We start from the raw sequence: 10,940 nt of genomic DNA, 5'->3' as shown, positions 1-10,940 counted from the left end.
CATTGGTATTGCAATCCAAATTTCTGATAAATAAAATCCTAATGGAAAATAATGAAAACAGTTCCTGAATGAAAATTCCCACAATAATCGATCTCTACTGACAATTATTATATTTTGTCCGTTGTCTACAAGCTATCCCACATGTTTGGCGGTTAGAATTCTTTAATTCTTAAGATTCGACATGGCATGGTGCAAAACTTGCGCATGTTAAAGTTTTAAGTATCAAAATTTTTATCGAAATTTTTTTAAAATTTTAATTGTTTAAGGGATTAGATAAAAATTTAAATTTCAAATGGAAATAGATAAAATTTTTATAATATTTATTACAGTTTTTGAAATTTTATCAAAATTTTTATATAAATTTCTGTTAAAATATCTATATCAAAATATTTAATAATGTGATTAAAAAATCTATAATATTCATTGAAATTTCAAAAATATCCATATAAATTTTGGAAATTCTATGAAAATTTTGAAAGCATTTATGAAATTTTTTTACATGTTTTATTAAAAAATTTATAAATATTATTGATGTTTAGTAAATTATTTTACAAATTAACTTTAATGATAGCTTTTTTAATCTTTTAATTATCTTTTAAATATTCAATAATATAAATAAAACATATTGAATTAAATTAAATAACCTTGATAGGTTCTATTCATTAATAAAATATGTATATATATATGTTTGTCATACATTTTATATAAAATGGAGTTATTAGAATCTCCTAATTACAAGCTAATAGTTGATTATATAAAAATGAACAATAATAACATAAAATAATAATATGGAAATACAATATTTTGTAGAATTGATACTAATAGCATTTAAATTAATAATATTAAGCAAATAAAAATGATAAAATATATTATACTACACATTAATGACAACTACATTTAATATAAGATCTTTATGGTTAATATATTAACAATAAAAAATTATTAAAGAGAAACATTTTTTAATAATTATTTTTTACATTTCACATTTTAAAATGAAAATAAAGAATAGACTAATACATTTTAATTATCTAAGAATTCTAGAAGTATTGAGATGATATTTATGAAATATAATATAATTGTAATAATTATTTTATCTTAATTAATAAATATTTTTATCAAATATATATTTTTTTGTATATTTTTATCAATAATAATTTATTTATAATATTTACCACTCACTATATATTGAATTGATTAAGAAAAATATAATATATATTTAATATTTTTATAATTTTTATAATCAATTTAATATTTAATTAACTAAATAAATTAATACTAAAATTTTAATAAAATTTTTTATTTTTTTAAATAAATTTTTATAATTTTTAATAAATTATTATCCATATTTGTTATTTTTTGATATTTTTATATAAATTTTTATGTTTTGAACTTTCTAGGTTATTGCATATTATCTTGCATTTTAATTGGGAAAAAAAAAAAAAAACACTTAATTGTGCTCTGTTTGAGCTGTGACTTTAAGCTGACTAGGGTGTGAGAATCTTTGGTCTCTCTTTGATTTATGTTTAGAACCTGCAAAAGAAAAAAAAGAAAAAATGAAAAAAAGAAAAAGAAAAGAAAAAAGCCCCACTAACAGCTGTCTGTCTGTGATACCAAAAACAAAGCTACGCAGTACTTGATTCCATCTTCTTCAAGTCTCATTGATTTCGCAGTCTCGTTTACTTCGTTTCTAGCTACTTCCATCGTCTCGATCTCGTTTCCATTTGGTCCTATCATTTCCTCTTGTCCCTCGGTTTTATTTTGTTTGTTTGTTTGTTTTTTCATTTACTTTTACGTTGCATCATTTCTACTTCCTGAAAATATTTTGTGCGCCCCCCCCCCCCCCCCCCACCCCCAAAAAAAAAAAAAAAAAAATCAATTACTGTTTGGTGTTTAATTGATAAGCTTCTGTGTCGACTTTACGAGAGAGATTACATATTTTGATCTGAAAGTGTTCTACGAGGAGGACTTGGAAGAGCAAGTAGCTTGATTTGTGACTGAAAGCGACAAAAGTAAGATCTTTGATTAATTGATTACTTATTTGATTTCCTAGTATAATATATTTTGCTCTCTCGCATGTCAGCTTTGTTGGTTGTTGTAATTTGTCCTTTGAGTTGACTTTTCTCATTCCAGTTGTCATCTTTGTATTTGTTTGGTTTATTTGCTCATATTTGAGTTGTTCAAAAAAAGAAAAAAGAAAAAAAAATATATATAGTTGAAGAGTACAGAAAGTAAGCATGGAATTTTTTTCCATAATTGTTGAAAAAATTGCTGACTATACAATAGAACCCGTTGCACGGCAAGTGGGTTGTGTAATATACTTGAAAAGGAATGTTGATAATCTAAATAGTGAAGTTGAGAAGTTGGTCGATGCTAAAGGAAGGGTCCAACACTCTGTTGATGAAGCATTAAGAAAATGCCACAAAATCGAAGCTGATGTTGAGAAGTGGCTGAAAAAGGTGGATGAGATGATTGCAGAGGCAAATGAATTCTTGAAAGATGAAAATCAAGTAAAGAAGAAGTGTCTTTTCGGGTTGTGTCCAAGTTTGATTTCGTCCCGTTATCGTCCAAGCAGGAAAGCAACAAAACTGGCACAAAAGGTTGTTGAAATCCAAAAAGCAGGAGCGTTTCCCAGCGTTTCATATACCACTCCCCCAGAGGATATATGGACAAGTAGAGTTGGGTACCACGCTTTTGAATCAAGGTTTTCAATTGTCACTGAAATTATGAAGGAACTCACGGATTCTAATATCCACATGATTGGGATATATGGAATGGCTGGTGTTGGAAAGACCACGCTCGTCAAAGAAATTGCTAGGCGAGCTGAGAAGCAGAAGTTATTTAAAGTGGCCAAAGTGGAAGTGAGACAAAACACAGATTTGAACAGAATTCAAAAAGAAATTGCAGAGAAGTTTGGTCTGGAGCTTAATGGAGATCTCACTATGGCAGGACGAGCGCGCCTTCTAACCGACTATATTAAGAAAAACAAGAACATTCTTGTAATTCTGGATGATGTTTGGGAAATGCTCGACTTGGAAACTTTGGGACTTCCATTTGGGATATGTAAAGTTCTGTTAACTTCTAGAAAACGAGATTTGTTATCCTCTGAGATTGGCACGCAGAAAGAGTTACGACTCGAAGTTTTAGAGGAAGAAGAAAGTTGGAGTTTGTTTGAGAATATAGTAGCTGATAATGTTAAGGACCTTGATATTCGAGACACAGGAATTCAAGTATCCAAAAGATGTGGAGGATTGCCAATTTTAGTCGTGACACTTGCAAAAGCATTAAGAGGTAAAAGCTTACACTCATGGGGGGAGGCTTTGAGACTTCAAAAAATGTGTGAAGGAAAAGAGATGCATGAAAAAGCATACTCGGGCATTGAATGGAGTTACAATCAGTTGGAAGGTGAGGAAGTGAAGTCATTGCTTTTGATTTGTGGTATGCTTGGGAAATTCCACGCCTTTGTCGACTTGTTGAAATATACAAAGGGCTTGGGTTTGAGTTTGTTTGAAGGCATCAATACAATGGAAGAAGCACACAGTAGATTGCAGTCATTGGTTGATAAACTCAAAGACTCCTGTTTGTTGCTAGATACTACTGATAAAGAATGGCTCGAAATGCATGATCTTACACATGACGTTGCTAGAAAAATTGCATCTAGAGATCAGCAATTCTTATCCTTAATAAATGGAGATGAATTCAAGGAATGGCCGAACAAAGAATTCCTTGAAAAGTGCACCTTAATATCTTTCCATTGGATCAATATTCCCAAGCTTCCTGAACAGTTGGAATGCCCAAAGCTACAACTCTTCAAATTGTGTGCCACTAAAAAATTACTGCCAATTCCACATAACTTTTTTAAGGAGATGAAAGAACTCAAAGTTTTAGATTTAACCAAAATCTGTATGCAATCACTCCCTCCATCTATTCATTTTTTAAAAAATCTGCAAACATTGTGTCTAGATCATTGTGAATTGAGGAATATAGCCATGGTTGGTGAACTAAGGAGCTTGGAAATTCTTAGCTTTGTGGGATCCAAGTTTAAGCTGTTACCCAAAGAAATAGGCCAGTTGACTCGACTACGGGTATTGGATTTGAGAGTTTGCTCTCAACTTGAAGTGATTCATCCGAATGTTTTATCAAGCTTGACAAAATTAGAAGAATTGCTGATGAATAACAACTTCACCGAGTGGGAGATTGAAGATGTCAGTAATATCAGTGAAAGAAGCAATGCTAGCCTTTCAGAGCTAAAGCACTTGTCTAACCTGACCACATTAGAGGTAAATGTTAAGGGTGCTTTTCAGTTATCAGTGAACTGTTTCTCTGAAAAGTTGGTAAATTTCAAGATATGTATGGCGATGTATGGAATTGGTCTGTAAAATATGCAACTTCAAGGACGCTGAAACTTAAGCTCTCTCAACCAATCAATTGGACCAAGGTCTTCAAACACTAGTGAAAAAGTCTGAAGAATTGTACTTGGATGTATTGGAGGGAGTTACTGATATTGTAGATCAACTAGATGTGGATGGTTTTCCACGACTGAAATATCTCCTCGTCCAAAGTAATGGTAACATTTCACAGATTGTGAACTGCTGGAGTTCTTCTCATATTGCATTATTTCCCAACTTCGAGGCATTATTTCTATGCAACCTTGTAAGTTTGGAAAGTCTATGCTCTGGCCAACTACCACGTGGGTCTTTTAAACACTTAACAATCATAGAAGTGGAAAAGTGTCCCAAATTGAAGAACCTATTTTCGTTTTCTACTGTCCTACACTTTTTGCAGCTTCAAGAAATAAAAGTGGTTGATTGCAATGACATGAAAGTGATTGTTGATAAACAAGAAGAAAATTTTGAGGCACTAGTAAATGATCGCATTGAATCTTTTCAATTACAATCTTTGACACTGCAAAGTCTACCAAATCTTACTTGTTTTGCCTCAAGTAATAATAGAAATACAATAAGATTCGAAGAGATCATTCGGAATAATGAGACCGTTGATCCCATGGAACTTTTCAATCATAAGGTATGATTTTTTATTTCAACCTGTTATGTTTTTACCTGAATAGCATTTCTCATATACACGGTCATTTAAGTGTATAGTGTAATTAAAGTACACATTTAAGTGTATAGTGTAATTAAAGTACATTTGATTAGTGCATAGACATGGCTCTTATTTTTTTTTAGGCATAGAAAAACAATACTATAATCACCAAATTGTTTACCAAGTCTATCACAATGATGTCACAATAATAACCACTACTAATAATGGTAACTTATTTTAAATTATAAGAGATGATTCCTCTTGTAGAGGAAGTGATTTCTTAATAATCACCTTATTTTTTACATTTTTTTGCCAAACACTAGAAAAGTATTTTTGTCTACTTGCAAATGATTTAACAATTTTAAATCACTCGCAAATGGACAGTTATGTACCTAACTTTTTTATTTTGAAGCAATTAATTCACCGAACTTTGGTAAGATTTCAAGTTGGTTGTTTAATATATGATTTGTTGGAGTTTTATGAAATTCACCGACCAGCATTCACATAAATAACATACATTTGGCTTTACCCAAAAAAAAAAAAAAAAAAAAAAAGAGTAAAAAAGATAATATATATTTGAATTAAAACTTAATTTTAAAAAGAAAACGGTAGAGAAGTTGGAAAAGAGTAACTTTTAAAGCGGTAAAAATGAACATGTTTTTCTGAACAAAAACCGCTCTCTTGTAGTTGTTAGAATATTAAATGGTTTATGTTTGCGAAATCACATGGAATTGTCACTATTAGCTTGAATAACCAACATAGCATCATCAATATATATTACATACATCGAATTATTTTAATTTCTTAACATGAATTGTTTTATATACAAAAACCAGGAACAGGTTGCGTTCCCCATGCTTGTTGCGAACTTAACGAGTTTGATCGTGGATGGCTGTGGTGGTTTAAGATTCTTGTCCTCGTCTTCCATGGCCATAAACTTTGTGCAACTCAAAAAGCTTCGGATAAGCAGATGCCAAAATATGGTGGAGATAATATCAACAGAAGAATATAATGGCATTGAAGAAAAGATATTGGATAACATGTTTCCCAAACTAGAATCTCTGGAGCTAGATATTCTTCCAAACTTGGAAACATTCTGCTCATCACCAACTTATCTCAAATTTTCATGTTTGAATTCCTTGATTATAAAGGACTGCACAAAGCTAGGGCCATTTATCCTCGACCACATGAGCAAAAGTATTAGAGATGCTGCCGTTCACTATTTGTTTGACGAAAAGGTGAGAATATATATATATATATACATACATATATATTATTATAGATTTGAATGTATAAGTGGATGTTTCTCAACCAATAAAACTCGTTATATGGATGTACTTAGGTTGGTTTTCCTGGCTTGGAGAAATTGGTTATCAAAGGCCTGCATAAACTGACGACCTTATGGCACACCCAACTTGATCCAAATTCATTTTGCAAACTCACTGAAATCTTTGTTGAGGATTGCGAAAGTTTAATACATGTTCTTGTGCCCCGTATACTAAAAAGATTGGGAAGTAGTGTGTAAGTTTTAGATATAAGGAATTGTGATTCATTGGAAGCGGTATTTAACGTCAAAGAAACAGATGATGCACTATTATTACCTCAGTCGGCATTAATTTTCAGCTGTCCAAATCTTTGTGAAGTTGAAATAGTCAACTGGAGATGTCTAAAAAATGTGTTCCCAGCCTCCGTGGCCAGAAATAGAAATCTTGAGAAGCTACAGAAATTGTATGGTTCACTCCCAGTAGTAGACTTCTTCAAAATGAAGCATCTCTTCATTTTCTGCCAACGCATTACATCAGCAGTTACTCCATCTGTTTTATTTCGGAAATGTCACAATCTTGAAACACTTGGTATGTACGATGGAAATTTTGAAGAAATATTTATCCACGAAGGATCTTTGGATGGGGAAGAACATCAAGGTTGGACTCTAACGCACGTAAAAACTCTCCGGATCAAAAGATGGGTGAATTTGATGCATGTATGGAAAGGCAACTCCTATCTTGCAGAACCAGTTTTTCCTAATTTGGAAACTCTAGCGGTGGGTGACTGCCCAAGACTAAAGAATATAGTTTCATCTGCTATATCCTTCCGTAAAATTATGGAATTGGAAGTAGCCAACTATGATGGAATGAAGCATTTACTCACATACTCAGTGGCTAAAAGCTTCATCAATCTTGAAAAAATGACAGTCCGAAACTGTCAAAGAATGATAGAAATTGTTTCAACTGATGACGACCAAGGCGATGGAGAAAATGAAATTACTTTTAGTCGGTTGGAATATTTGGAACTTTCTGACCTACCAAATTTAAAGGGCTTTTGCTCTCGAAATTACAATGTCAGATTCCCTATTTTTATAACCATAGTAGCGTCCCACTATATGGAGATGAAGATTTCTTTTGATGGAGTACTCCTAGATGATTCAAAACGAGAAAAAGTTCAAATAATAGAAGAAGATGATGATGATGATGATGACAACAGCGATCGTGATGATTATGATGATGATGATGATAGCCGTCATGGTGGTGGCGGTGGTGGTGGTGGTGGTGATGATCATAACAATGACAATGAAGATGATGATGATAACAGTATGTAAGGAATTTAAGTATTTTGTTTTTTCAAAACAGTTTTTACTCTCAGCTCTTTTATTATTATTATTGTTAAGGTTTTTCATATTTCCTGATAATGTTTTTTTTTTTCCGATTTACTGATGACATGCTCAGTATATAATGTATGATGAATGAGAAGAAATAAAGATGTGGCGGTGCTCAAGCATACAAGACCATAAAATGAGATGAGGGTAAGCACACCATACGTCCATATTTGGTCAATTTCGAAATTTTTCAATAAGACTCTGGTTATGTGGTTTACGAGTTATTTGGCCACGATGAAACCCTTCCGACTTATGAAATATATTTTATTTTTGATTTTTTGTTTTTGTGAAGCTGGGGTTTCAAATTTCTGAGTTGTTGCATGAAAAACATTGGATATACTTTGCCACAAGGCTATATCCAAACTTTGAAGTTAGAAGAGGTGATCAACTGGTCAAAACAAAGTCGATGCATGGTTGAGCTCCCCTTTTCATGAGTCTTATTACTTCGTTAATTACTCATTAATGCATTAAGCTATTTTCATTCTACAACATATTTGAGCACCGAATTTGTACATGCATTGACTATTTGTTGTTAATTATTGTTTTGCCCAACTTATGTTGACTATTTACCTTTGTTTTTTAATGACAAGTTCGTACTCCTACCATTATTGTTAAATATTACATTTGATAGCATTCAAGCATATATTATATAGATCCCAAACATGATTTACCCAAATATAACATGATCCAATAACCGAGTGAGTGGGCATAATGACAAGCAAAGGCAAAAGACGCCGTCAACAAAACGTGCATTGATTGAGTGAAAAATATAATTCGAATACGAAACCCTGTCAAGAAATAACATTTACAATGTGGTACATGAAGAAGAACCATCTGCCCCAATTAAAACCAGCAAAATGGTTACATTTGCCAATGAGATGAAGTAAGCCTCCATGAAAAGCATGATTAACTTCACCATTATGGTTCAACTCTGATTTTGTTTTATATAAGGTACCACAAGTTTGTTTTTTTCTCTTCTTGATTTCAATTCCTTGCATACTCTCGTACCATAACATCTCCAAAGATTTCTACATACAACAAGATATTGAGATTTACAGAATTGGATAAGCAACTGGAGATTCAATATTGTCTTCTCTTTTATACATCAACAACTAACCTATTCTCGCTTATCCTCCTCCAGATCTTCACCAAGTCCAATGTGTGAATCTCCTTTAGCTGCCATGCCACTCAAATTAGTCGCACTGCTGCCTGTTAATGCAATGCCCTCCTCATCTAGTTCATCCCCTGCCTCCTCTGAGTATGTATATCTACATATTCCACACCAATAAATAAACGTTATGCAAAGTCAATGTAAAAAGTTTACATTTATCAGATGAATTATCAGTTTCCATCAACAAACGGAAATTGTTTTAAGCAGCAGCTCTTATTCCATACATCAGGGGGAAAAAAATAATAATAATAACAATTAAAAAAAGAAAAAAAAAAGAGGAAAGAAGAAAGAAAGAAATACATAACTATACTTTTGTAATAAACATAAGCAAGTGCACAAAGAAACAAAGGCAATTTCAAAATAAATACCAAGCAGGCACCAAGAAACAGTAAAAGTGCAATGTCAGAGTAAATACCTAGTTGGATTACTTGAAGGAGCCCAAAGGACGCAAATCACTACCAGTAGAGAGTACGCAAGCAAAGTCCAGAAAGCTGGAATGACCCAGGCAATTTTCCACAGCTCACTCAACGGATCAGTAGCATTGAAGTACAGCTAAACATTAAAAAGCGAGTCAGAGGAGACTTAATTATTAGGTTTGCACCAAAATAACTATACAAACTTTTTGACTCACAACCATTTGACCAAATTTCATCCATGATTGCAACCCATGAAATTATTAATCCCTATAAATATTTTGTGAAGCAATACCTCAAAGCCAATCCAAGCTATCGAGAGTAGCATAGAAACTGCAAGTGAATTGGTAAATTTTCGATACAGCTCCAACTTAGCCATGTTTCTCCTCATTTGCATATAAAATAAACAAAAGCCACATAGAGTTTTTGTAACACCCCGTCCCGAATCATGTCAGAAATTTTCGCACGTTGACCGAGGTTGACCGTTGACCGTTGACCGAATGGGTCAAAAGTTGACTTTTTGACCCGGTTGGAATTCTAGGTTGACTGAGGTACTGTTATAAAGTACACGTTGGCACGGGTTTGTAGACTAGTAGCATGTCAAAAACGGAGCTACGGTTTGAAAGTTATGAGCAAAACAAGTTGATGTCCAAACTGTCCAAGGGGTGCCGAAGTTGACTTTTTATTCATGCAAGGTTGAGCTTTGACTCATGCATGGTTGTGAAGTGCTCGTCGATACGAGTCTGTAGACTGGCAGCACGTCCGATTTGGACATGTGGTTTGAAAGTTATGGATCTGTAGAGTTCTTCAAATACCGTATTATTTTAATATTATTTTTTTAAACGCGTAACGATGTGCCACGTGTGACTTAATGAAGGTGACCATGTGTCACCATGGTGAAATGGCACATGTCAACCATGTGTAAAATCAAATTATTTGTATTATTATTTTAAATAATAATATTTTTTATTTAATTATTTTTACTTTTCCTTTTTCCTTTTTCTTTTTCTTTTCCTTTTTCTTTTCTTTTTCTTTTTCTTTTCTTTTCCCCACGTGGGAAAACACCATTTCTTTTTTTTTTCTTTTTCTTTTTCTGTTTCGTTTTTTTCCTTTTTTTTCCTTCTTCTTCCCCGAGCCCATCAAAACAAAATGCACAGTTTTTCTCTCCCTCCGACCGTCTCTCTCTCTCTCTCCCGTGTTTATCTTTTCCGACCACCCATACGCTACACGCGCCTGCCACCGGTGTAGCCCGCCACCTCGCGAACTCAGCCACCAAATCTCCCGGCCAGCCGCCGCCGGACGCGCCCAGATCGGGCCGGCGAAGTCGCGGCGGCGAGGTGAAATTTTTCCGGCGATTATCGCCGTTTCCGACCAAACCAGCCCGTCCCATACCTTTATCCCACTATTTTCGACCCCTCTGAGTCCATTTCCGGGGTTAGATTGCCCAAAATCCCCACCGTTTGAAAGATCCTTCAAGTTTAAAACCGGCCGAAGCTTCCCGACCAAATTCCGGCCACCTCCGGCGGAATTGGGGTCGATGGAGACCGGATTGGTAATCCTCGTCGTTCAAGCTTCGATTCGGTATATTATTCGCCTATTTTGGTTAACGTTTGTGTTTGACCCCCCGGATACCGGGTATTATTTATCCGAATAAAATATTAAT

The 10,940-nt window shown here is 33.7% G+C and overlaps 2 protein-coding genes across 3 annotated transcripts; both read left to right on the top strand.

Annotated features, from left to right (window-relative positions):
- Positions 1–1,539: 1,539 nt before the first annotated feature.
- On the top strand, positions 1,540–8,295 carry LOC107430936 (disease resistance protein At4g27190-like). Of its 2 annotated transcripts, none has more exons than XM_060818241.1 (5): positions 1,540–5,022; positions 5,877–6,278; positions 6,383–7,628; positions 7,764–7,840; positions 7,986–8,295. In XM_060818241.1, the coding sequence occupies exon 1, from the start codon at positions 2,235–2,237 to the stop codon at positions 4,374–4,376; it is 2,142 nt and encodes a 713-aa protein (XP_060674224.1). In that variant the 5' UTR covers positions 1,540–2,234; the 3' UTR covers positions 4,377–5,022; positions 5,877–6,278; positions 6,383–7,628; positions 7,764–7,840; positions 7,986–8,295. The 2 variants fall into 2 exon arrangements, with proteins under 2 accessions (XP_060674224.1, XP_060674223.1); XM_060818240.1 differs by having other exon boundaries at positions 6,383–7,632.
- LOC132803984 (uncharacterized) lies at positions 4,816–8,005 on the top strand. The gene is made up of 5 exons (XM_060817863.1): positions 4,816–5,022; positions 5,877–6,278; positions 6,383–6,561; positions 6,664–7,586; positions 7,986–8,005. The coding sequence occupies exons 1-5, from the start codon at positions 4,816–4,818 to the stop codon at positions 8,003–8,005; spliced, it is 1,731 nt and encodes a 576-aa protein (XP_060673846.1).
- Positions 8,296–10,940: the final 2,645 nt, after the last annotated feature.

This window comes from Ziziphus jujuba, chromosome 6, assembly GCF_031755915.1.
Source record: "Ziziphus jujuba cultivar Dongzao chromosome 6, ASM3175591v1".
NCBI lineage: Eukaryota > Viridiplantae > Streptophyta > Magnoliopsida > Rosales > Rhamnaceae > Ziziphus > Ziziphus jujuba.
The sequence above is the reverse complement of the archived record's forward strand: the minus strand, read 5'-3'. Positions and strand labels throughout refer to the sequence as shown.